Here is a 26924-nt window from a genome sequence, read left to right as displayed (position 1 = left end):
CAGCACTGCCCTGGGCAGCCTGATCCAATGTTTGACCACCCAAATATCCAACCTGAGCCTGCCCTGGTCCATCCTGAGGCTGTTCCCTCTCCTCCTGTCCCTGTTCCCTGTTCCCAGATCCTGACCCCCCTGGCTGTCCCCTCCTGGCAGGGAGTTGTGCAGAGCCACAGGGTCCCCCCCTGAGGCTCCTTTTGTTCAGGCTGAGCCCCTTTCCCAGCTCCCTCAGCCTCTCCTGGTGCTCCATTCCCTTCCCCAGCTCTGTTCCCTTCCCATTCCAGCCTCTCCATGTCCCCACGGCAGTGTCCTCTCGCATCGACACCCGCTCCCGCGCCCTGCCGGGTCCCCCGTGTCCCCCGATGTTCTCTCACCTTCCTCCTCCCTCCTGCACACACAGCCTCTTCCTCTTCCTCTTTCTTCCCCCCCGTCCGCATCCCGTCGCTATGGCAACCCCGGGGGAGGGGGCGGCGCTGACCAATCAGCTCCCGCCTCTTCTTCCCGCCCGTCCGCATCCCGTCTCCATGGCAACGCCGGGGGGCGCCAGCCAATCAGAGCCCCCCCAGCGGGGTTAGAGCGGCCGGGGGCTCGGATCTACCTAGCAACCAACCCGGCGCGCTCTGATTGGTTGGGTGGCGGGGAGTGGGCGGAGCGCGATGGCGCGGGGGGCGTGGCCAACATGGGGGCGTGGCCGGGCGCTGCCGCCGCCGCCGCCACCCGAGGGGCGCGCGCGGGACCGTGAGGGCGGCGGGAGCCGTGCAGGTAACGGGGACACGGCGGGGACACGGCGGGGACACGGCGGGGACACGGCGGGGACACCGCGCTGCCCTCAGCGGCTCGTCCTGCCCGCCGCGGGCACAGGCGGGGACGGGGGATGGCGGGGCCGTGCAGCGCGGCGCGGGGACGGGGGATGCCGGCGCTGCTGCGCTCGGCGGGTGGGTGGAGGACGGAGGGGATGCCGGCCCTGAGCGCCGGGAACGGGCAGGATCCGCTCCCCGGGAGGAGGGGAGTGCTGGCGAGGGCTCGCCGTGCCGTAGTGCGGTACCGGGGAGGGGATGCTGGAGCCTCGGCCGCGCCTCGCTGAGCGCTCGGGAAATGCTGGATCTTTACTGAGGGGCTGGGGAGATGTTGGATCCTCGCTGAGGGCTCGGGGAGACGTTGGATCCTCACTGAGGGCTCGGAGATGTTGGATCCTCACTGAGGGCTCGGGGATGTTGGATCCTCGCTGAGGGGTTGGGGAGATGCCGGATTCTCTCTGACGGCTCGGGGATGTTGGATCCTCGCTGAGGGCTCGGGGATTGTTGGATCCTCACCGTCCTTCCCTGAGGGCTCGGGGGATCCTCCCTGAGGGGCTGTGGAAATGTCGGATCCTCACTGAGGGCTGGGGAAATGCCGGATCCTCGCTGAGGGCTCGGGGATGTCGGATCCTCGCTGAGGGGCTCGGGAGATGTTGGATCCTCACTGAGGGCTCAGGAAATGCTGGATCCTCGCTCGGGGATATTGGATCCTCACTGAGGGCTGTGGAAATGCCGGTTCCTCACTGAGGGCTCGGGGGATGCTGGAACCTCACTGTCCTTCCCTGAGGGCTCGGGGGATTTTCGATCCTCACCGTCCCTCGCTGAGGGCTCGGCGATGCCGGCTCTGTCCCTGCTCTGTCCCTCTCTCTCCGGGAGGGCTGTGCCGTTCCGGGCTGGATCCGCTGTTCCCTTCAGCCCGTGCTGCTCCCGCCCGTGCTCTTGTTCCTTGTGCTCTGAGCGAGCCACGCTGCCTCAGCATTTCCCTCTCCAGGCCCTTCCCATGGAATATTCCCATGGATATTTCACAGACCCTCCGTATCTGCCGAGTGCCATCCCTGCCCGTGGTTGGAATCAGATGAGCTTCAAAGCCCTCCCTGACCATTCCATGATCCCATGACAATCGTGGAAAACCTCAGGGTTGTTTTTGCCTTTCCATCCTCCCTCTTTCTCCCGATTGAAATGGGGGATGTGGGGGATGTTGGTGTGGTTCTCCTTCAAACAGCGCTGGAGTTTCTTTCCTTCTGAGTAATTAATTAGAATGGAGCTGGGAGAATTAGAATTTATTCTCCTTGGTTGGGGAAAGGCAATGAATGAGTTCCTCTCTTTTCTCCAGGGTCAGAATGGGGTGGGGAATGGCTGAAAGGACATTTTCCTCTGGAGTCTGGTTTGGTTTTTTATCTCCCCATCCCTTAATCCCATCCTTTCTTTCTTCTTCCTCATTGCTCCCTTAGGGACTTTGGCATTTAGTTTTTGGGGGAAAAAAAAAATTCCTTGTGGGAATCAACCCTTTCTCCTCGTGATTTTTCATTCTTTATTATAATTGTTGATGCATGTCTTAATTAATCCTTCCCAGCAAGAATTGCATGGGCTTCTCCTGCTGATAAATCATGTAAAAATCCACAACCACACGAACAAACTGCTCCTTTTGCTCGTGTTTTATTTGCAGCGCTTGTGGTGGGAGGGGAAGCCTCCCCTCCTTGTTTTTTTATCCTCGGTGTCATCGAAAGTGTTTTGTTTTCATATACATAACAAAAACAACCACAAAATCTGCTTCACAAGGAGTGCACAAACTGGCTCTGCGGTGAGGAGCTCTGCTGGCAGGGTTATTACAGCACTCATCTGTCTGCACCAATTAATGGATCATCCATAGGCTGCTCTGCAAAACCTGGGGCTCCTTTCGCAATGGAATCTTGCTTTTTTTTGCTTGGTTTCACCCGGAATTATTTCAGTTTTCCCAGGGCCAGCTTGTCTGTTTTGATGTGCTTTCCCACCTCCTGTAAATACATCCTTAATTTTATTTGTAATGCTTTAATTATTAACTTGAAGGTGAAATGGAAAAGTCCTGAAGGGACACATTGAAATTTTTTTTTTCTGCTTTTTGGATAGTTAAAACTTTTTTTTTTTTTTTTTTTGGTGGCTGATTGAATCTTTGTTTTTGCATGTTTTTCTTCATCTTTAAACTGTTTGGATCCTGCTGGTTTGTGTGTCATTCATGTGATTTCTGTGGAGCATTCTTGGACTTTTTCCCAAAAAACTCCTCATCCTGACCTGGATTTGGCCAATTTTTGTGGTGCAGACTTTAACTGGTGTGAGCACAGTTCATCTTAGGCTGCCTCTGAACCTTTTTTTACACCTCAATTACAATGAGCAAAAAAAAAAAAAAAAAATCCCTTGCTCATCCACACTGCAAGGTGACCTCACTCAAATTTGGGAATAAAACCCTTTGGGGTTGGTTGAGGAGAAACAACAAAAAATTTGTGAATCCAGACTTGTGGAGGTGCCAACAAACTCAAAAAGCTTTTTTATTTTTGAGTTTTGAGTTTGAGGAGCTGTCATTAAAATACTAAACCCAAGGGAATGGATTTAAGGGGGATTAAACACCTTGGTTTGGGTTGGACTTTTTATTTCCAAATTTTCTTCCAGGGAACTTCACCAAACCAAGCAGGAATTGGTTTTATCTTTTTTGTTTGGTCTGTAAGTGGTGCCAGGGATGTGCAGGAATTGCTGCAGGCAACGAGGCAGTTTCAGCTCCTTTTTTCTGCCCAGAATGATTGAAAAATCCCTCTGAGAAATGCCATTTTTAAATCAGGAGGACACAAATTTTCAAGCTCACACCATCTTGGAATTGGCCTCAAAGCAGGTGTGGCTGCAGGGAACATGTGTTAAATATTGGGGTGATTTGGGCTTTTTAAACTCAGAGTATTTCACAATAAAGCTAAAATCTGAGCTGTGTTGCTTCTACCACTTCAGGTGTGTAGGAAATTCTCTTTTTCCTTTTTTTCTTCTTTGTTTTTGGCTTTGGAACTTCTCCTATTTCTATTTTTTCCCTTATTTCAGTGCCACCAATCCCTATGAGAGGGAGAAGCAAAGTTGTCAATAACTGAATTTAACATGGTTATCTTTAGCAGCTTGGTTTTCTTATTTTAATTTTATGTTTGTTTTTAACCAGCCTGTCTCCAAAAAGCTCCAGCCAAACCCTTTCCCCTCCCACAGAAAAAAACCAGAATTGTTTAGCTTGGAAGGAACCTCTCAAGATTATCCAGTCCAACCCACAAACTGCACCAAGGGTTTCAAACCTTAATTTTTTTTGACCCTAAGATGAGCTGTGTAAATAAAAATGTGCATAACAGCACATGTCTGGTAATTAAATTTTTCTTTTCTGCCTGTAGTGAGAGATAGGAAGAACTTTTTCCCAGGAAAAAACTTTTTAATCTCAAGATTCTATTCATATTTGTGGGAATATTGATGGAATACTTGGTGTTTTCTAAATTTCTGTTACATTTAAAACAATAATTCACTTTAAAGCAGCTGGTTCAAGACTGGATTTTCCAATGTAAGACAAAGTTGTTATTAAAAATTGACTTTTTTTGTACTCTTGGGGGGCTCTGTATGGAGAAGAGGATGAAATGGGTTTGGGAACAACAGAAAAAAAAAAAATAAATAAAAAAATGGGCAGGCCAGTGGCGAGCTGGGACTTGTGGGGTTGGTGATGCTGGTGACTGGTTTGGTGTTTTTGTTTTAGAATTAGAAATTCTAATTAGTCCTGAGATGCTATCGGTGTGAGTGAGTCACAGACAGCTTGGTTTCTGTGTGGGGTTTTCTGAAAAAAAAAAATAAAATTAAATGTTAAAATAATATTAAAATAATAATTTAAAATTATTAACATTAAAGATTTAAAATATTAATATAATAATCAGTGTGACCCTCGTGTTTTCACCATTTTTGGTGCTTTTTTTCCCACCCAAATCTGCCAATTTTGGTGCCAGTCTTCCATTTGATTCCTCCATCTTCCATTCATTTCCTTCAGAAAATTTTTAAAACTTGCAGAAGGACTTTGTAGCCTTGCCCAGGAGAACCTGAAGCAGTTTAGGAGTTGAGAGGTGAAATATTTCCATGTTTTCCTGGCTTCCCAAGTTTTTCTCTTGTGTTTTGTGCTCCAGGTTCTCCAGGAGAAAAGCAGCAATCCCCTGGAGCTCTGCCCTGCCACCATGGGCTCAGTGGTGTGGGAATGTGGCTGAAATCTCAAGATTTCATTGAGAAAGGAAGGAAAAAAAAGAAGATTTCTTGAGCTGAGGATGTTGAACACAAAACCTCTTGCAGCTGGGAGGAACCTCAAGGCAAAGCTGGGATTATTTTGGTGAAAATGAGGAGCTGGAACATCTCCTGGCCCCGTTGCTGGGGGGGAAGGATGCCTTGGGGCTGGCTGCTCTGCTCCCTGGGGATCTGGGGGCTCTGGGTGGCCCCCACAGGAGCTCACAGCCTCTTCTCCTGTGAGCCCATCATCCTCAGGATGTGCCAGGACCTGCCCTACAACTCCACCTTCATGCCCAACCTCCTCAACCACTACGACCAGCAAACCGCAGCTCTGGCTATGGAGGTAAAAATAATTTAATTTATTTCTTTTAGCATCAATATATCTTTATTTATTTAATTTTCCTCAACCTCTACAACCAGCAAACCGCAGCTCTGGCTATGGAGGTAAAAATAATTTAATTTATTTCTTTTATCATCAGTATATCTTTATCTATTTAATTTCCTTCAATCACTATGACCAGCAAACAGCAGCTCTGGCTAAAACTCATTTTAAAAAAATTATCATAAATATATTTTTATCTATTTAATTTTGGCCTTTGGTTCTCAACCAGTACAACCAGCAAACAGAAGCTCTGGCAATGGAGGTAAAACTCACTTTTAAAAAAAAATTATCATCAATATATTTTTATCTATTTAATTTTCCTCAACCTCTACAACCAGCAAACAGCAGCTCTGACAGTGGAGGTAAAACTCATTTTAAATTTTTTTTAATCACCAATATATCTTTGTATATTTAATTTCCCTCAACCTCTCTACAACCAGCAAACAGCAGATCTGGCAATGGAGGTAGAAATAATATTTAAAATTTTTTTTTATCATCAGTGTATCTTTATTTATTTAATTTCCCTCAACCTCTACAACCAACAAACAGCAGCTCTGGCAATGGAGGTAAAACTCATTAAAAAAAAATTATTATAAATATATTTTTATCTATTTAATTTTGGCCTTTAGTTCTCAACCATTACAACCAGCAAACAGCAGCTCTGACAATGGAGGTAAAAATAATTTTTTTCAATTTTTTTATCATCAATATATTTTTATCTATTTAATTTCCCTCAACCTCTACAGCCAACAAACAGCAGCTCTGGCAGTGGAGGTAAAAATATTTTTTTTTTTCAATTTTTTTATCATCAGTGTATCTTTATCTATTTAATTTTGGCCTTTAGTTCTCTAGTAATTGATAAGAGAATCCAAAATGGAAAAAAAAAAATAAAAATCAAGTCTTGAATAATTCAAATATAACCCCAATATCCCTGCCCTACAAAACAGCAGCTCTGGCAATAGAGGTAAAACTCTTTTTTTTTTTTTTCATTTTTTTAATAATAAATATAATTTTGCCCATTTAATTTCAGCCTTTACTTCACCAATAATTGATAAGAGAATCCAGAATGAAAAAAAAATCAAGGTATTAAATAATTCAAATATAACCCCAATATCATATTCTAAATAGACAAAATATCCCATGGCTACACATTCTGCCTGATTTAATATCTAATTAATAATTAATTAATATCTAATTAATTTAATTAATAATTATCTAATTAATATCTCATTTAATATCACTGTGCTTGTTATTTTAAATACCTTTAAAAATCTGAATTTAGACAAGATTTTTTCAGGCTTTTTTCCATCCTACCCAAGAAATTTCCTCACTTGGTAAATGAAAATTCAGAATATGAATCAAATTCCTGCTCTCAACCTGTTCAAAATTCCATGAGGGATTTGTATTTTAAAAAATATTTGGGGAGCACTTGTGGGTAAATCAGTGAGAAATGAAAGAATAATTCTGATTTTTCATCTCCTCCTGACAGCACAAAAACTGAATTTTCACTGCTCTTGTTAAATAATAAAAACCTTTACTTTTGTGTGTTTGTCTGTGGAAGGGTTTGGAATTAAATCTGGTGGATTTTTAAAATTTGAGCTCCTTTATTTTAAATTTTGGAGGAACTTTGCAGTGGCTCCTTGGATGGGTCTGCAGCTTCTGATTGTCCTGGATGTGGAGCTAAAGGAGGGAATTTTATTGCAAAATAGAGAAAAATGATACTATAAAATGGAGCAAAATGAGTGGATTTTGTTGCAAAATGAGTAAATTTTATTATAAAATTGAGCAAAAGGAGTGGATTTTGTTATAAAACAGAGAAAAATGAGTGAATTTTGTTGCAAAATGAATGAATTTTATTATAAAATAGAGGAAAAGGAGGGAATTTTATTGCAAAATGAGTGAATTTTATTATAAAATTGAGCAAAATTAGTGAATTTTATTGCAAAATAGAGGAAAAGGAGTGGATTCTGTTATAAAAGAGAGCAAAATGAGTGAAATTTGTTATAAAAATAGAGCAAAATGAGTGAATTTTATTGCAAAATTGAGCAAAATGAGGGAATTTTATTGCAAAAGGAGGGAATTTTGTTGTAAAATAGAGCAAAATGAGGGAATTTTATTATAAAATAGAACAAAATTAGTGAATTATTGCAAAATGGAGCAAAATTAGTGAATTTTATTATAAAATGGAGCAAAATGAGTGAATTTTGTTGCAAAATAGAACAAAATGTGTGAATTTTATTGCAAAATGAGTGAAATTTATTATAAAATGGAGCAAAATGAGGGAATTTTGTTGTAAAATAGAGCAAAATGAGTGATTTTTATTGCAAAATTGAGCAAAAGGAATGGATTTTATTATAAAATAGAGCATGATGAGTGAATTTTGTTGTAGAATTCTGTCAAACCCTGGCCCAGAATTCCCAGAGAAATTGGAATTTCCTTTCTCCAAGGAAAGGTTGGAGCACCTTGGGAGGTGTCAGGAATGGGATTTAAAATGGGATTTAAATGGGATTTAAGGACCCTTCCCACCCAAACCATTTCATAATTTCATAATTTCATTTTCCCTGCTGCTTTCCTTCAATCCCCTCTTGGATTGTGGTTCCAAAAATCTCAGTTTTTATCCCCCAGACTTTTCCTCTGCAGCTTTTTCCTGCAGTGTCCAAGTGTTGCTTTTCCTTCCTGCAATTTTGAATTCCCTTCCCCTCTCCCCATTTTTATTTTTTTTTCCCTAGGAATTTAGGAATTAAAATTAGGAATAAAATCCCATTTTTCCCTAACAATGGCCAACATTCTGCTCCTTTTTTCAGCCTTTTTGTTGCACATTGAACCCAGAAATAATTTTTTTATTTCAATCCCAGAGGAATAATTCCAGCCTGAGCCAGAACAATTCTCCTGATTTTTTAGAACCTTTCTGCCATGGAGAGAGGAACTGAGGGGGGTGGAAAAGGGAATTATTATTATTATTATTATTATTATTATTATTTGGTTTTTAGGTATTAATTAATGAGTCACTTGTGGAGCACTCAGATGACTTAAGGCTTTTATTTTTTTGTGGCATTTTCTGGAAATTTCTTCTGCTGTGAACATAAAATGATGTAGAAACAGAATCAGGATGGGAGGGAAGGCTTTGTCAATCCCTGCTTTCCAGAACCTCTTTTTCACAGCAATTCCTGATTAAAAAAAAAATAAATAAAATTTAAAAAAAATTCTCCTGGCAAAGATAATTCCTTCAGGAAGGTTGGAAGGAGAGCTGCAGCATCCAGGGGTTTGGAGTTTTATTTTATTCCCAAATATCCCTCAGTGCTTTTGGCAGAGGACAAACAAAATGAGAATTATTTTGCATCTGCTGCAAAAAAATAAATTTATAAAAGCAGGAGTAAAGGAGTGGTGGCTGCACTGGGGTGATGTGAGTGCAGGGCAGCAATTTCCCAACTCTGTGGAATTTTTGGGATGAGCTGTCCAGAGCTGGGAGCTGTCCAGGGATTCTCATTTCCTGATTTCATTTCTCCTCCTTCCCTGTGACATTTTCTATAAACCTGGTTTATTTATCCATCAGGAATTGCTGTTTTTAGCAGTGCTGGTAAAACTTCATCCCAAATATTCCTGAGGATGCTGCAGCACAGCTCCATGTGTCAATCCATAAATCCTGAGCTGTGGAGAAGTCAGATTCCCCCTGTCCCCCCAGGGAGCTGACCTTGTTTCACATCTCTTTGCTCCAAAGAATTATCTCCTGTCCCTTTTTTTTTAATATTCCTTGAAGGATTTGCTGAGGTGTGGGAGCAGCAAAAATTGTCTCAATGCAGTTCTTGTGGGTAACAACAACAGCAACAACAACTTCCTTCTTTTTCTCCTTCTTTTTTTTCTCCTTCTTTTTTTTTTCTTTTTTTTCTCCTTCTTCTTTTTTTTCTTCTTTTTCTCTTTCTCCTCCTTCTCCTTTTTCTCCTTCTTCTTCTTTTCCTCCTTCTCCTTTTTCTCCTCCTTCTCCTTTTCCTCCTTCTTTTTTTCTCCTTCTTTTTTTTCTCCTTCTTTTTTTTCTCCTTCTTTTTTTTCTCCTTCTTTTTTTCTCCTTCTTTTTTTTCTCCTTTTTTTCCTCCTTCTCCTTTTTTCCTCCTTCTCCTTTTTCTCCTCCTTCTCCTTTTTCTCCTCCTTCTCCTTTTTCTCCTCCTTCTCCTTTTTCTCCTCCTTCTCCTTTTTCTCCTCCGCCGTGGTCTCCTCCTCCTGTTTCTCCTCCTCCTTTTGCTCCTCCTCCTTTTTCTCCTCCTCCTTTTTCTCCTCCTCCTTTTTCTCCTCCTCCTTTTCCTCCTCCTCCTTTTTCTCCTTCTTTTTCTTCTTCTTTTTCTCCTTTTCTCCTTCTTCTCCTCCTCCTTCTTCTTTTTCAAGTTGTTGTTGCTTTTGTGGGCATTTGGATCAGAAAACCTGGAATTTGGTGGAGCCTGTGGTTATTTAGTGACAGCTTGATGAAGAAAAGCAGTTTAATTTGATGATTTTTTTTAATTTTAATTAATTTAATTTTAACTTTTTGAGTTCTATAAGCCTGTCACCACTTCTTTTTCCTCACCCTGATTTTTACAGCACCCCACAAATGATGGTGGGCATCAAAGAGGCTTTCAAGGACACAGAGGGCTGAAGCTGAATTTTCTTTTGGGATTAAACTGCAGGTCAGAGGCTCTAAAAAGGAGCTGATGCAGTGTCCATATGGCCAGGGAGATAATGGCTCTTCCTCTGCTCTCCAGTCCTATTTTCCCTATAATAAAAAAAGAGCAGTTGGCACTCAGGGATGCAGCTCAGGAGAGGAAAAAAGGAAAAAATAGAGGAGTTGGGATATCCTGAAGTTGATTTGGGGTTTGCAGTGTGAGGGAAGAAGGTGGAAGAGCAGGACAGCAATTTCCTGATCCCACAGGAAATCATCAATAGAAATAAAAAAAACCCCATTTAGAAGTGAATTTGGCACAGAACACCCAACTGCAGATGTGATTTCAGATCTGATTTCAGATTTAGTGAGAGGACAATTCCACAGAGCTGCCAGGTCTGTGTGCCCTTGCCAGCCCTGGTTTTATCACCTTTGGAGTCTTAATCCATTTTTCCACCTTTTTTTAATTAGAAAAAAAAGAGTGTGTGTTTAAAATACCATCCACAGAAGGCATAGCTGTATTTATTCCCAGCCCAATCTCAACATGTGTGACAATGACAAGAGGAATTTTTCCAGCAGGTATGAAGTGCCTCATTTAGTGGAGTTTCTGTCCTGATAATCCCCAGAGGTGGGGAGGATGCAGAGTGGGAAATATTTCACTTAACTTCACCTTTATTCCTTCTCTTTTTCTGCCTTCCCTGTTCACTAAACCCCAAATTTCACAGCTCTCCCTGCCTCTCTGTGCTCCTCTCTGCCTCCTGGACACGCAGAGCTGATGGAAGAGCTGGATTTAATCAGCTGCTGTTCTGTAAGCAGCCTGATCTCAGGCACTAATTTGCAGCAAGGATTAATTTTCTCGTTAGCGCGTACGATTGTGATGCCCTCAGAACAATGGGATCACAGGGATGTGAGCAGTGCTCCAGCTGATTAAAGCCTGCAATTTCATTCATTTTAGATTCTCTTATCTCTGTTTTACCTTGGAAAGAAGCACTTTTAGATTTGTTTTATTGTTAAAGCAAAGCTGGAGTTTCAGGGATGATTCTGCAGAGCCGAGGAATTCCTAATCACGTCCTTGGGAATTCCTGCTCTAGGAATACCTGGAGCTCAGCTGTTTGAAATGCAGCAGCCTCTGGTTCAGGTTTGATCTACAAAAGTGTCATGCAAAGGTGAAATCCTTAGTGGGAAAGAACAATCTGGGAAGAACCAGAGCTGTTACATCCCCCAGCAGGTTTCGTACAAAAATGAGCGTGATCTGACAGTTCTGTAAAACGAGGTTTCTGAGGGAGCAGAGCTCGTGTTGGAGCCATCAGCTGGATCCTTGGCACAGGAAAATCCAGTGCACCTCCAGCTAATCTGAGTGGATATTGCAAATCCCACCAAGAGGGAATAATTTGGATTGTCTGGACAGGAAGAGGTGGAAATTTGCATTCAGATCAAACACGGAGCTCTGTGTTCGATGGAGCTGCTCTGAGGTTGGAGGGAAAAAGGCAAGGAGCTTTGGATGAGAGTTTTTGGAAGCAGTAAATGCCATGGTCAGGAATAAATTTTGTGGGATTTGTGTTCCAAAACACAGGACACAAGGAATGGCTTCCCTCTCCAGGGTTGGGTGGGACAGAGGGAAAAAATTCTTCCCTGTGAGGGTGACAATGTCCTGGAACGGAATTCCCAGAGAATTTGTGGCTGTCCCATCCCTGGAAGTGTCCAAGGCCAGGCTGGGGGAGGGGGAGATGTCCCTGTGTGGGACATTATTAAAAATAATGTTCCTTCCCATCCTGCACTCCAAAAAACCAGGGAAAACCCCCCAGGGCTGAGCTCCACAGGGCAGCCTGAAAGAACCAGCACCAATCAAAATCACGATCTTTTATTTTTATTAATGAGAACAAGATACTACCTGAATATTTTTAAAATGCTGGCTATGGCAGTGAGAGGAAATAAAAGGAAAAGAAGAAATGTTTGGGGGTTTTGTTAAAATGACAAAATAGTGCTTGCACACTGCAGATGAACTTTGTCACCACATTTCTGTTTGCTCAAATCCAAGATTAATTCTGAACGACGGAAATGGCAGAACCAAGTTAAGCCTCAATGGCTTAGTGCAAACATAGAGGGAAAAAAAAAAAAATTATGTAAAGATTCAGTTGAAAGTCAATGCTGCACATCTTAATCAAGCTGAATTCCCAGGGGGATGTTTTTGGGGTCAGGGAGGCAGATGGCTCTGCCTTGTGCCTCATTCTGCAGCAGCTGGTGGAGCCTTAAGGAGGAATTACCAGCAAAGGTGGAACACACATGGATTTATCTGGAATTGTTAAATAACAAAGCTCTGCAAATTTGTAGCTTGGCAAATTTAGATGCCTGAGAATATTTGTTTGCCTTTTAGCACTCTCACCCATTATGAGGTCCCAGCTATTCCTTCCCATCTTTGGGTGATTTTTTGGACTATAAATAATGTCTGGCAGGGTGGCTTGGCTGGAATGGGATTTTTGAGTTGGAAATTGGCTTTTCCCTGCTTTTTCAGGGTGGCTTGGCTGGAATGGGATTTTTGATTTTTTTTTTTCCCCTGCTTTTTCTGGTGTTTGATGGTGTTACAGTTACAGGGTGGATGGATGTGGAGAGAAAACCACACCAGAGTGAGGAGACAAGGAATAAACCTGGAATAACTGCAGCACCAAGGGGCAGCTGTCAGAAATATATCAGAAATATTTGTCTTGCTTCTTTGTTTTGAGTTTAGAGGAAATTGAGATGGATTTCATGGATTTGGAACACCTTCCACTATCTATTTATTTCTGATACCCTCCAGATTTATCCATTTTCACCCCAAACTCCTCGCACAAATCACAATTTGCTGTTGTTTCCGTGCTTTGTTTTTTTTTTTTTTAAATCTCCAATAATCCACCTGCTGCTTTTACATTCCCTTTTACATTTTTACATCCCCTTTTACATTTTTACATCCCCTTTACATTTTCACATTCCCCTTTTTCAGTGCTGAAGGCACACCAAGTTTTCCTTTCTGCGCCGTTCGCGGTTTTACCCCGCCGCGTCTTTTACGAGGTGCAATCATCAAAATGTTTCTATTTTTATGGAGCAGCTATTTCTGTTTTGTTTTTTTTTTTATTTTATGGGGTAGATGGATGAGATGCAGTGTTCCTAGGCTGACAGATGAAACACCAGCATCTCACATTTCAGATTTGGGAATCCCAACTTCCCATTTTTCTCTGTGATCTCAAGTTGGATGCTCAACCCTTCAAGTTTTCTGCCATTTAAAACTTCACAAAGCCCTGCCATCGTGTTTTTACCACCACCTTTCCCATTTTCCTTCCCATTTCCCATTTTTCCTGACGATTTTGGCCGCTGCAGGGTCGTTCCCATGGTTACCCCACTCTTTGTGGGGGGACAAAGGTTGGCATCTGGCTCCTCCCGAGCCAAATTGTGCCCTTTGACTCCCTCCCCTTTTCACACCCCTCCTGCTCCATCCCAGCCTTGCCAGCCGGGGGGTTCCCATGGAAACAGCCAAGGAAATTTGAAAAGAGAAGCACAAAGGGCTTGCTTCATTTGAATGTGAACGAGGGGAGGGAGGCTCCTTGCAGTTCATCTTTGTGCCGTGAGGAAACCCCCAAATTTATCTTCAACAAGTTGCTCGCAATTTGTAGACTTGTTTCCATTCCGCTGTTTTCTGGGTTTGTAGGACAAAAGTTGGGAGAAACATCTTTGTTTATAAATTCAGGAGGCAGCTCTGGCCAGCCTCTCCTTTTCTCCTCCCAACTCCCAAAGCTTCACTCAGGTTTGGAACATTTCTCCCTGAAAATTCAATATTTATTACATATTTCCCACTCCATGAGGACTCGGTGATATTGTCAATTATTTGTGGAGGAGTTGTGGATTGGGTGTCCTTGAGAATCAGCAGAGCCAGTGCTGAATTTATTCTACATATTTACATTTTATATTTTACATTTTAACCCTCACAGTGCAGCTGAAACAGAGATGGAACTGCAGGGGATAATGAGATGATCAAATTTGACCTTGGGTTTCAGGTTTGCTGCTTGTTGTCAATAATGAAAAAAAAAAAAGGAAAAGAAAAATATGGTGGGATGACAACATTTTATCTGCAAATGTGCTCAATTATAAGGTTTGATATAAATGCTTTAAAGGACAGGGAAGTCACTTTGCCTGCAGGTTTTTCTCTGTGGCTTTTTCAATGACAGATTCCCCAATTCTCCCAGAAAAATCTTCCAAGAAAAATTAATTATTTGGGAATCTGTCTTCCAAATCTTGTGGCCAAAACACAGATCCTACAGAGCACTCACATTTCCTTTCCTTTTTCTTTGCAAATTCCTCACATGAGAAACCAGCTTTACTTTCTTGGTGGATTTGAAAAGGTTAAATAAAATAAAATAGCAGATAAATAACAAAATAAAAGGTTGTAACAGCTGAGTGCTTGGCATCTGGATGGGACAGTGTGAAAAATGAGGTTTATGTTTTTTTGGTAGATTTTAAAAAGTTTAGTGAAAGAAGATAAGAGATAAAGAGATAAATGGTAAAGTAAAAGGTATTTAGCTGAGAGCACACTTGTTTTGGAGATACTTTCTAAATTTATTAGTTTGTTGCATATTTATATTTATAGATTTATCATATATTTTGAAACTTTTTTATAAACTATATTTTTATCTTTTAGGAATTGTTTTACATGGCTGCTTTTTGAGTCTGCTTTTTTAGAGTGTGTGTGTGTTTTTTGGCTGTGGTTTTAATTTATTTATTTGTTTTATTCCTCTTCATTTGGGCTGTGGTTTTTAATTTTTACAGATGGTAACTGGTATATTAACAGTAGGTGTCATCTAATTAAGCAGGTAGTTTACTTCCTACAAAGTCATTTTATTAATTTATGTTATTCCTAAACTGTATCTTAAAAACCATTTCAACACCACACATACAATATTTAATATTTCCAAAAATACAATACCATGATAAATATTTATAACCTTCATTACATAGCATCACAAAATAAGAGAACACAATTCTCCAGATCTTTTTTTATTTTATTTTTCCCTGGCACCACAGGAGGCAAAGGCAGCTTTTGTCTGGGAATTGGGAACTTTTAAAATTCAGCTTTTGCCTCCCCTCCCAGCAGATTTTTTGATCCCTGAGCTGGGAATCAGTGGGAGCTGGGTAAGGAATGCAGACACTCCTCCCCAATCTGCTGCCTGTTATAAATTCACTTTGTAGCACTGGATTTTCACAGATATTCAACACTCCATGTGTGCTGTTGAAATGGTTTTTAAGATATAATTTCAGAATAACATCAACTAATAAAATCTCTTTATATTAACTAAGCTGCCTGCTTAATTAGATAACACCCAATAAAAACACCTATTTTTAATATACCAATTACCATCTGTACAAATTAAAAACCACAGCCCAAATTAAAACTAATAAAAAATAAAACCACAGCTAAAAAAGCAGACTCAGAAAGTAATAGTAAAACAATTCCTAAAATATAAAAAAATAGTTTATTAAAAAGATTCAAAATATATGTCTATAAATTTAAGAAGCAACAAATGTGCCCTTAACTAAATGCCAAGCACCCAGCTGTTGTAACATTTTGCTTTTCTATTTATCTCTTACTGTCTTTTATTAAACTTTTTTAAATCCACCAAAAAATAAACTTTGCTTTTCACACTGCTTCATCCTGCTGCTTCCAGTTCTTTTGTGTTCCCTACCTGTTATGGATTAATTGCACCACTTAATTAGTGGGGGTTTTTTATTTTTCTTAGAGTTAGGATAAAAACCACGATTTTTGTGGGGTTTGGGCTCAGTTTTTATTAATTTTTATTGAAAGTACAAAGAGAGCAAAAGAGACAACACTCAAGAACCTCTATCTTGTCTTATACCTATTTACTGTTTAAAAAACCTTTTAAGAGGTTTTTCCACAGCATCCACAGATATTTGCTTTTCTTTATTCCATTTAACTGGAATTATCCTCTGCATTTTCTTTTTTCTTTCCCTCACCCGTGTCCCCTCTCTCTTATTAATCCCATTTTTGTTTGGCCTTGTCCTGCTTGTGAGTGTTCCAGAGATTTCCCCCAAAACTCTGTCTGTGGTACAGAAAACTCCTGGCCTCACCAGGGAGCAGATCCAGTTCTTTTGAGGGCAAAATGTTCTTTAATCTATTTTGAGAGCAATAAAAAATAAAAAAATCCCTTTTAGGGTGCCGCAGAAACAAATAAGTGGAGGCACTGTGGGAATTGCTGTCAAATATTTATCTGGTCAGTTATTAACTGGGAAAAAATCAACTCAGGGGCTTGGGTTTTGGTGAGGATTTTGGGATTGAGGTGGGAAAGGGGGATACAATTGCAATTATTTGGAATTTTTTCCCCCTGTCCTCCCCCGCAGCGTTCAGCTGTGCCCTCATTAACTGGGCACTGAATGGAAGAGTGTTGCCTGATGAATCTTAAATTTTCATTTACAGCTGCTGCCTTCACAGGTTTTTTTTTTTTTAGACATGGTTAGTGGTTTTAAAATGCTTAAAAATTCAAGTTGCCTGCTAATTCTCTTTAATTCCTCTATTTAGAAGAGTAAATTAATTTTCATTTAATCTGTTGGAATAAATTGAGGTGTTCTCAGTCTTCTTATTAACAGAGAGGCTTTTTTGCTTGCCCTCTTGTAATTCCTTAATTGGCTAAGAGAAATTTATATTGGGCTGGGCAATTTCTTTGAAAAATTAAAAAAAAAAGAGAGAAGAGAAGAAGCTGAGGTGGAGTAAATACAGAATTAAATGGGAGGTGCTGCCAAATTGAGATTTGGTGCTGGAGCACCTTGATTTGGGGGATCTTACTCCAGTAAATGCAGAGAAATGAGGAATGTGATTCCATAATTCAGGGGACAGCAGGGCTGCAGAGTTGGTGGAGAACAGAAAACCATCCTGAATTATTTATGCACATGCAGCAACCTGCTGATTTTTGAATTAATTCCACCAAAAGCCACCTCAGTGTCCTGGACTTGCAGTGCAGCCAGCCTGGAAACCCAACATGAGGGAAAAAAAAAAAAAAACTTTATTAGAATTATTCTAAACAATGCATTTCAATTATTTCTCTCTGAAATATCCTTAATTTTGAGGCTCAAAGATGTAAATTTGCCATCCAACATGTGTGTGTGGTTTTGCTGGGATATGAATTTAACAGATTTCACAGTCTACAGGGTTAGATGGAGACACAGCTGCTAAAAAATATCAACATTCTCTATCCAGAATAATTTTTATCATTTTATTCCAGCAGATCATGTTCTTGCTTCAGTTTGCATCATGCTATTTGTGGATTTTGATGTAGTGGGTCAGGGCTGTGCTCTCAGATGCATCATTTTATCCCCTGACTTCTGGGGTTTAATTGGGGCAGAAACTTTGTGGATATTGCTGCATGATTCCTTGAAGGATTTAGGTGAGATTTCTTTTCATAGGAGCAAAATCCACTCATTTAACCTCTTCCCAAGGAGTTGCTGGTCCAGGGAGAGCTGTTGGATGATGATTCCTTCAGTCTTCAACGTTCCCAAATGCCAAAATTCTGCTCTGAAAGCCTTGTGCTGCTTCTCTGCCACATCAAGAGAAGGGGCTGAGGCTCTGAAATTCACTTTAATTCACCTTAAACCCAAGTCAGGGCTGCAGAGGAAGAGGATAAATAAACTTCTGCCTCTTATGTGACAAGTGGGATTTTTGTGAGCATTTTGTGACAACAAATTTGACATTTTAAGGCAGTCAGAACCCTGCAGAAATGTCAAACAGCCCTGGACATCCTGCTGCATCACTGGGTGAGGAACCACAGCAAAGTCTTGTGAAGTCTTGGAGAATAAAAAGGAAATTCTCTTCAGATGGAGTTTGTTAGGTGTGGAAATTCAGCTTGTCTGGTTGTGTTCTGCAGGGGTTTTTTTTTGGGTTTTTTTTTTTTTTGGATTCCATCTGGTCAGTGTCAAATCCCATAACAAATCCCACCAAAAGCTTTTCCTCAAAAAGAAATTTTTGAGCAGGGAATTGCCACACTCCTCTCTCCTGTTATTTCCCAAGGAGACTTCCCTGGAGCTGGCTGGAATTGTGTGGGTCATGTGGAGGAGGAGGAGGAAGAGGAGAAGAGGGAGAAGGGGAAGGAGAAGGAGAAGGAGGAGAAAAAGGAGAAAAAGAAGAGGGAGGAAAAGAAGGAGAAAAAGAAGAAAGAGAAAAAGAAGAAGGAGAAGAAGGAAAAGGAGACAAAGGAGAAGGAGGGAGAAGGAGGAGAAAAGGAGAAGAAGAAGGAGAAAAAGGAGAAGGAGGAGGAGAAGGAGAAAAGGAGAAAAAGAAGGAAAAGAAGGAAAAAAAGGAGAAGGGAGAAGGGGAAGGAGATGAAGGGGAAGGAGAAGGAGAAGAAGAAGGAAAAGGGGAAGAAGGAGGAGAAGAAAAAGGAGAAGGAGAAAAACAAGAAGGAGAAGGAGAAAAAGGAAAAGGAGAAAAAGGAGAAGGAGAGGAGGAGAAGAAGGAGAAAAGGAGAAAAAGAAGAAGGAGAAAAAGGTGGAGAAGAAAAAGGAGAAAAAAAAGAAGGAGAAAAGGAGAAAAAGAAGAAGGCGAAGGAGAAAAAGAAGGAAGTTGTTGTTGCTTCCCTTGTCACCGTGGGTCTCCTTCCCCTCCCCGTGTGAGAGCAGCCCGGGAGCATTTCCCAGCAGGCCTGGGAGCTGTGATCACACTCCCACTGGGATTTCATCCCTGCAGGAGATGGCAATGTGTCATTTCTGTGAAAACCAGGATTTGGACAGGATTTCCAGCTCCTGCCCCCGAGTCTGCTCCTCACCCAGGCACAGTGTCTCGATTTAACACTTTCTGAAACTCAGCCCAGAGGATGCTGGATTTATTTGTGCCACCAACCCAAGTGGAAATAAATGGTTACCAGGACCCCCCATTCCCAAAACACAAATCCCACATGCAGGAAAAGTGCAGATTGACAGATGGATGCCATCTTCCAGAGGAACTTTGGAATTTAAAATGCAGCAGGAGACATCTTTTAAAGAACAAGAGCAGATGGCTTTGCTTTTTGCACCTATAGGCAGAGATTAATGTTATTCACTGGCTTTTAACTGCTTCCATCTTTATCCTCTTTTATTATTATTTTTTTCCCTGCAGAAATTAACCTTGGCTGAAAGCTTGGGATGGTTTTTCATGATTGTTGCCCTCTCAGGGCAAGGCAGGTAAAATAATTGGCCTTGAGTTTTAAAGTGAATAACAACACCTAGCTCGACTTATAGCATGGAAAAATATTTAAACCCACAGTAATTAAATATCTTTTTTATTAAATAACTATTTAAATGCAGCCATTTATTTGTAGTGCCAAGGTAAAAACAATCTGATTTTTTTTCTTTCCCAGCCCCTAAAGCAGTCCAATCCTCATTGCAATCAGGATTTTTCCAGCTGCCATCAAATGATGAGATGTGGGGCTCATACAGATAATTGGGAATAACTTTATTCCATGCTGAAGGGAAAAAGCTCAACATGCCAGAGCTGTGCCCGATTTGGCTTTTCATATGTGTAGCACTGCAGAAATAATTCCAAAAATCAAAGTACCCCTCAGTTTCTCAGCAGGGCAGTGGTGGTGAGGTGAGCTGGGTGTGCTCCGTGCCAGGAATTCTCACTGAACGTGTCTTGGCACCGAGCACTGGGAGCAGGCTTGGGCAAAGTCACCTTCTGCCTCCAGAAAACAGAAAAAAAGGGGCTGCACTCACTGGGTTGGTTCCAGCAGCAACAAAATCCCTGCTGCACACCTGGCTGTGCTCGTGCCACCTTCCATTCCATGGCAAACTGGGAGGGAAAAGAAACAGCCCTGATTTTCTGCCAGGTTTGTGCCTCAAATCCCTGTTCTTTGCTCTGCTGTGCCTGGGTCAGCATTCCCTGATTTATTTTTTTAAGGGAGCAGCAGCTGGGTTAAGGCAGGACCTTGTTTTATTCCTGGTGTGAACCTGGAGCAAACATTTCCAGCTGGAGTGGGGCTGCAGGGTCCAGAATCCACTCCCTGATTTATTTTTTTTAAGGGAGAAGCAGGACCCTGTTTTATTCCAGCCTCTCTTCGGGTGTGAACCTGGAGCAAACATTTCCAGCTGGAGTGGGGCTGCAGGGTCCAGAATCCATTCCGTGATTTATTTTTTTAAGGATTAAGGCAGGACCTTATTTTATTCCAGCATCTCTTCAGGTGTGAACCTGGAGCAAACATTTCCAGCTGGAGTGGGGCTGCAGGATCCAAAATCCAGAATCCAGAGAGCTTCACAGGAGTCTGGGGGGATGGAAAATAAATTTTCAGTCAGAGAAAAGCGATTGTGCTTTTAAGAGGGTGGAGGTGCTCAGTGGAAGCAGGAGTTAAATCCACACCAGATCCGATTCTCCCTTTGAGACACAATTCCCGATTTTTTTTCCTTAATGAACAGTGAGCTCCATCAAAGGCTGGAAGATTGAGGACAAAGAGCTGCTCATGTGGCTGCTCCAGCCGGGATGTGCCCCGAGGCAGCTGCTTCCACCCGGGAATTGCACCAGCGATTGAGAGTCATAGCATCATTCTCTTCCCTGGAGCCCCAGGGGACAAAAGTTCCCTCCTTCCCTCTCTGAGTTTATGAGGATGCTTCCTCTTCAGTTCTCTGATCAAAGAATAGAATGTGTAAATAAACAGAATTTGGTTTAAATCTTGCAAAGCCACTTCCCAAATAGCAGCCAAATGTTTGCGTGAAAATCAAATAATTTGGTTTGTTATCTCTCAGTGCTGTGAGGGCTGAAATTGGAACTCTGCTCCGTGGTGTGTTTGTAATTTGAGTTACTGCTCTTACTTTGAAACCAAAAGTGAGGATTTGTTAAGAAAATTATTTGGAGTGGGGGGAAATCTACACATTCCATCTCCCCTTTGCTTTTCATCCCTTGGAGGAGGAAAGTTCTTTGAGGTCCCTTCACACAACACCTGAATGGCAAAGGGAAGGACAAGAAGAGTTTATCTCTTCCTAAGCATTTATCTCTTCCTTCTCTTGATTTCCCCAATCAATCAGTTTGCCTGCCACGTCTCCTCTTGCCCTCATCATTTCCCTTTTCCCTCCTGGAGTTGCTCCCCAGGCGTTTTTTGTGCAGCACATCCCGTTTAACAGAGAGCCTTTTGTTCGGCTCGATGTCATGACTTGCACTGCATCCTTGGGCAAGAGCCTGAAAAGAACCTTTTAATCTGCCTGTGTTTATTTTTAATAGGGAACACCATAATCAGTAGGTGGAGGTGACCTTTCATCTCAGGAGCTGTGAGGGGGGAGGACAATTTGGGGATAATTTTTGGGGTGCTGCAGAGGGAGCTGCTCAAAGGCACAAATGCTGGCTCAGGGTGACTGAATCTCTTTGTTTATGTTATCAGGAGTTGTAAGGATTTTTCTTCTGTTCTCCAGCTCAACCTCTTCATGGCTTTCAAGTTCACAGGATCATTATTTAGACTGGAAAAGATCTTTGGGATCATCAAGTCCAATCTGTGACCAGTGCTCACCTTGTCACCATCCCAGAGCTCTGAGTGCCACATCCAGGACATGGAATGGGCACTCCAAACCTCCCTGGGCAGCTCCTTCTGATGTTGAACAGCTTTTCCATGAGGAAATTCTGTTGGAATTTCAGAAATCAGTAGATGGAGGTGACCTTTCCTCTCAGGAGCTGAGAGGGGAGGACAATTTGGAGATAATTTTTGGGGTGCTGCAGAGGGAGCTGCTCACAGGCACAAACGCTGGCTCAGGCTGAGTTGAGTTTCTTTTTTCTGTGTTATCAGGAGTTGTTGCTCAGCCTTTTCGTGATTTTAAAGTTCACAGGATCTCAGACTGGAAAAGATTTTTGGGATCATCAAGTCCAACCTGTGACCAATGCTCACCTTGTCACCATCCCAGAGCTCTGAGTGCCACATCCAGGACATGGAATGGGCACTCCAAACCTCCCTGGGCAGCTCCTTCTGATGTTGAACAGCTTTTCCATGAGGAAATTCTGTTGAAATTTCAGAAATCAGTAGGTGGAGGTGACCTTTCATCTCAGGAGCTGTGAGGGGGGAGGACAATTTGGAGATAATTTTTGGGGTGCTGCAGAGGGAGCTGCTCACAGGCACAAATGGTGGCTCAGGGTGACTGAAACTCTTTTTTATGTTATCAGGAGTTGTAGGGATTTTTCTTCTATTATTGTTTTATTTTCCCTTTCCATCAAGCAAAGACTTTTACCTGCAGCTTTTCCAGGCAGATGTTGTAACTCCCTGGAATCAGTTTCTTGGATCTATGTGGTCAAACAATGACTTCAACTCTGCTGTAGACAATAAATACTCACAAATTACCATATAAATAAAAATAAATCTCAAGTACATGTCTATCCTAACAGAAGGAGTTCCTGGAGTAACATGAACCTGTAAATGTAAATATTTCCCAACTGCTGCTGCATTTTTTCTGCTTGATAACTCTTGAGGCTCATCCTGCTCTCCAGCAATTTATTGCTGAATTTCATGGGCAGTTAGAGAAATGAGGGGAATGGAATCAACTTGGTAAATTGTAATGATGTTTAAAAAAAAAAACCACATTAAAATCATAGCATGGCTGTGGCTTGTATTCCCAAAATTAACTTTTTGCAGAGGGAAGGATTGGAAGAGTAAAGAGGTGATAAGGGAGAAGTGAAACTTTTCCTTTTAGTTCCCAGTATTTGCCATTTTCTGGACCTACTTTTTCCTGTTAAATTAGTTCTACTCTACAGTTTGGAAAAAGGAAATGCTGAACTGGTTTAAAACACTTCTCAGGAAATTGCTGCTTGAGAATGTAATCCTTCTGCAGCTCCTCTTCAGCTGCACTTGTAACAAGATTTAGGATTTATAGGTATTTATATATAGCAGGTTCATTGTGCACTGCAAATTCAGGGATCAGAATTCCTCCTCCTTAATCCTGCTGGGCTGTGGAGAAAACCCTGGTATCCAAATAATGGACTTTTTCTAAAAATCTGTGTAGAGCAAAACTATTGATGAAGCCATTGTCAGCTTTTCCCTTTGAGCTGTGATTTGAAATATAAATCAGAAGTGGCTCATGATGTTTTTTCCAGTCTGGGGTTTGTTTTATTCCAGAATTGGAATGTATTCCAGTATTCTCTAATTCCACTCTCAGGAATATCATTGCTCTTACATTGATATCCAGAGAGATGGTGAGGCTCTGGATGGTGCCACAGAGATTTGGAATAAAACACTGATTAATTCTTGGAGAGTTTTAAGGACAAATCACAAAAATCACAAAAAGCAAGAGCAGAATGAAGCCACACTGGACAATAATGTGGATTATCACCATAAATCCTCTTTATTTTTCCTTCTTTATCCTTCAGGAATACTCCAGACCAGCTGTATTTGCCCAACTCTGACAGATTTTCTCTCAGGAGTGTTGCTCTCATTGATACCCAGACCTGTTATAAAGCACTGCAGGAGCATGAGACACCAGCTATTTATTTGGATTTTTTTGTTTTGTCAGGTTTTTATTTCATGGCAAGAAATGACATCTTGGCTGTGCCTTCAGTGGGATTACAGCCCTGGAAATTCTGTGGCTGTGTGGGAATTTAAATAACTGGGATAACTTGTGGGCTGGGAATGTTCTCCTTCCATGGATACACCTGAAAACTGAAATCCACCCTCAGGGGAATTTATCCATCTAATTCCCACTGATTTTAATGCAGAATGGAGGCCATAAATATCCCTTGGGAATATTGTCATTGTCCCCATGGTCACCTGTCTTCCTAAAACCCCCAAGTTCTGTCCTGACAATCATTTCTCCCAACAGATCGTGGTTACATTTGTGACTCCACTGAAGTGATGTATTCCAAATGCAAAAAAAAAAAAATTGTAAAAAAAAGAAAAAAATAAAATAAAAAATTTTTAAAAATACCTTTGTTTTTTAAAAAATAAAAAACCTTCTGTTTGAACTGTTATAATCATTAAAATGTACCCCATAATTAATATAGTCCTAAATGATAGGTCTAAAAAAACCTGTTAGTTAAAAAAGGTATTTTTATGTAGTAAAATTCCATTCTTCTGAACAACTAATCCCATTAAAAAATCTCCATAAACTAAAGAAAAAGTCTCCTCTCCCAAAAAAAAAATAAATTTAAAGATAATAAACTAAGTTATTTTCAGTATGTTTTCAGTAAAAGAAAAAAAATTATAAAAAAACAAAAAATAGTCTGAATTTTTTTTTCTCTTAAAATTTCTAATAATAAAGTTTCTCTTCATACCATTTAAAACTAAACCTGTTTTACCTTCCTCCTAATCCTATCTCACAACAACAAAAATTCCAAATCAGAAAACCAAAACCGCTGCATCCACAAAAGCACAATGTTGATTTTGGAATATGAAATTCAGAATATAGAATTTAGAATATTGGACTCAGAATATTAAATTATCTTTTTTTTTTTTCCCTTTCTTTTTGCCAGCCCTTCCACCCCATGGTGAACCTGGAATGCTCGCGGGATTTCCGTCCCTTCCTGTGCGCCCTGTACGCCCCGGTGTGCATGGAGTACGGGCGGGTGACGCTGCCCTGCCGCCGCCTCTGCCAGCGCGCCCACAGCGAGTGCTCCAAGCTCATGGAGATGTTCGGTGTCTCCTGGCCCGAGGACATGGAGTGCACCAGGTGAGAACATCTCCAATCCCTTTTTTAAAATTTTTTGGTTTTTTATTGCAGGATAAAATTTTGCTCCCATCCAGGCCTGCTGTCTCGCTTTATTATAATTTTGAAATCAAGGGGCTCTCAGGCAAAGATATGGGAATTAGGAATAACAGTTCTTTACTAGGGAAATTAAAATAGAAATACAGCACTACAAAGGAACAAACCCCAAACCCTGACACAGTCAGAGTACAACCTGACACCCGTCAGGCAGGGTGTTGGCAGCAGTCCATTCCATGGTGGCTGCATCCTCCTGCAGTGACAGATGTGGCTCAGTTGGAGCAGTGCTCCTGTACAAGGTGCAGTTCCCCAGTGATGATGTGGAAAGGTTTGGTTTTCCTCTGAAATCCAGTGGAAGAGGCTGCTCTGGTGTTCTAAATCTCAGTCTTTATCTTGGTAAGAAATGTTGGGCTCTTCCCCCTGGCTGGAGCAACTCCCAGTGGGATGCAGTAATTTTATCAGTGCCACAGTGGGACTCAATGGCCATGAGCAGAAAATGACTGGCTGGAGGAAGGATGGGTTGTGAAAAGATAAAGAACAATGCCCTGCCTGGTTTCAATGGATGGCCCATTAGCAGAATGTCTCCCAGGGAGATCAGGATCACTGCCCCACCCTCAACAGATGGTGATAGAACAGATACCTTTTATCACACTCTGTATTGTAATGTGGAGTTTATAATCAGGTGCGATTTATATATGGACAAAGAATGAAAAGTTGCCAACACCCAGAAGTGCAGCTTATACTCAGTGTGGCTTATAATTGTTAAATTACTGTAACTCCTTGTCAATGCCTCTCTGTAGGTTCCCAGACTGTGACGAGCCCTATCCTCGCCTGGTCGACCTCAACTTGGCCGGCGAGCCCACGGAGGAGGCCCCGATGGCCGTGCAGAGGGATTACGGCTTCTGGTGCCCTCGGGAGCTGAAGATCGACCCGGAGCTGGGTTACTCCTTCCTCAGGGTGCGGGACTGCTCCCCTCCCTGCCCCAACATGTACTTCCGCCGCGAGGAGCTCTCCTTCGCCCGCTACTTCATCGGCGTCATCTCCATCGTCTGCCTCTCGGCCACCCTGTTCACCTTCCTCACCTTCCTCATCGACGTCACGCGCTTCCGCTACCCGGAGAGGCCCATCATCTTCTACGCCGTCTGCTACATGATGGTGTCCCTCATCTTCTTCATCGGCTTCCTGCTGGAGGACAGGGTGGCCTGCAACGCCTCCAGCCCTTCCCAGTACAAAGCCTCCACGGTGACCCAGGGATCCCACAACAAAGCCTGCACCATGCTCTTCATGGTGCTCTACTTCTTCACCATGGCCGGCAGCGTCTGGTGGGTGATCCTCACCATCACCTGGTTCCTGGCCGCCGTGCCCAAGTGGGGCAGCGAGGCCATCGAGAAGAAGGCGCTGCTGTTCCACGCCAGCGCCTGGGGCATCCCGGGCACGCTCACCATCATCCTGCTGGCCATGAACAAAATCGAGGGTGACAACATTAGCGGCGTGTGCTTCGTCGGCCTCTACGACGTGGACGCGCTCAGGTACTTCGTGCTGGCCCCTCTCTGCCTCTATGTAGTGGTGGGAGTCTCCCTGCTGCTGGCCGGGATCATCTCCCTGAACCGCGTCCGCATCGAGATCCCGCTGGAGAAGGAGAACCAGGACAAGCTGGTGAAGTTCATGATCCGCATCGGCGTGTTCAGCGTGCTCTACCTCGTGCCCCTGCTGGTGGTCATCGGCTGCTACTTCTACGAGCAGGCCTACCGCGGCGTGTGGGAGACCACGTGGATCCAGGAGCGCTGCCGCGAGTACCACATCCCCTGTCCCTACCAGGTGAGCAGCGCCCGTCATTCAGTGCTCATCCTTTCCTTCTGTCATCCTTCTTTGTGTTGTGACACCTAAAATGTGTCCTGAGAGCAAAGTGAACATAGAAAATTTGGGATTTGTTTGGTGAAAAATGTATTATTTGTGCACCACATAATTCAGTGCCCATCCTTTCCTACTGTCATCCTTCTTTGTGCTTTGACATCTCAAATGTGTCCTGAGAGCAAAGTGAACATAGAAAATTGGAATTTGTTTGGGGGAAAATGAATTCTTGGTGTACCACATAATTCAGCACCCATCCCTCCATTGTCCTTTTTTGTGCTGTGACACCTAAAATGTGTCCTGAGAGCAAAGTGAATGTAGAAAATTTGGATTTGTTTGGGGGAAAATGAAT

At 42.2% G+C, this 26924-nt stretch overlaps 2 protein-coding genes across 4 annotated transcripts in view; one reads left to right on the top strand and one right to left on the bottom strand.

Moving 5' to 3' along the window:
* FBXO16 (F-box protein 16) overlaps positions 1-675 on the bottom strand; it is a 34679-nt gene extending 34004 nt beyond the window's left edge. The window contains exons 1-2 of the mRNA XM_042779100.1: positions 593-675; positions 369-467 (exon numbers count right to left, since the gene is read on the bottom strand). Of these exons, the coding sequence (XP_042635034.1) occupies positions 369-467; positions 593-675 (182 nt within the window). The remainder of the gene's footprint in view (positions 1-368; positions 468-592) is intronic.
* An 11-nt stretch (positions 676-686) lies between these two features.
* The window catches only part of FZD3 (frizzled class receptor 3), a 46306-nt gene continuing 20068 nt past the window's right edge, over positions 687-26924 (top strand). Inside the window, exons 1-4 of one of the 3 annotated variants that reach the window (XM_033055368.2) lie at positions 687-756; positions 4952-5388; positions 24492-24688; positions 25522-26539. In XM_033055368.2, coding sequence (XP_032911259.1) covers positions 5155-5388; positions 24492-24688; positions 25522-26539 — 1449 coding nt within the window. In that variant the 5' untranslated portion in view covers positions 687-756; positions 4952-5154. Of the gene's footprint in view, positions 757-4951; positions 5389-5466; positions 5490-5978; positions 5994-24491; positions 24689-25521; positions 26540-26924 lie in introns of those variants that run through there. The other 2 variants (XM_033055369.2, XM_033055370.2) reach the window with 2 other exon arrangements.

Source organism: Catharus ustulatus, chromosome 3 (assembly GCF_009819885.2).
Source record: "Catharus ustulatus isolate bCatUst1 chromosome 3, bCatUst1.pri.v2, whole genome shotgun sequence".
NCBI lineage: Eukaryota > Metazoa > Chordata > Aves > Passeriformes > Turdidae > Catharus > Catharus ustulatus.
The sequence above is the reverse complement of the archived record's forward strand: the minus strand, read 5'-3'. Positions and strand labels throughout refer to the sequence as shown.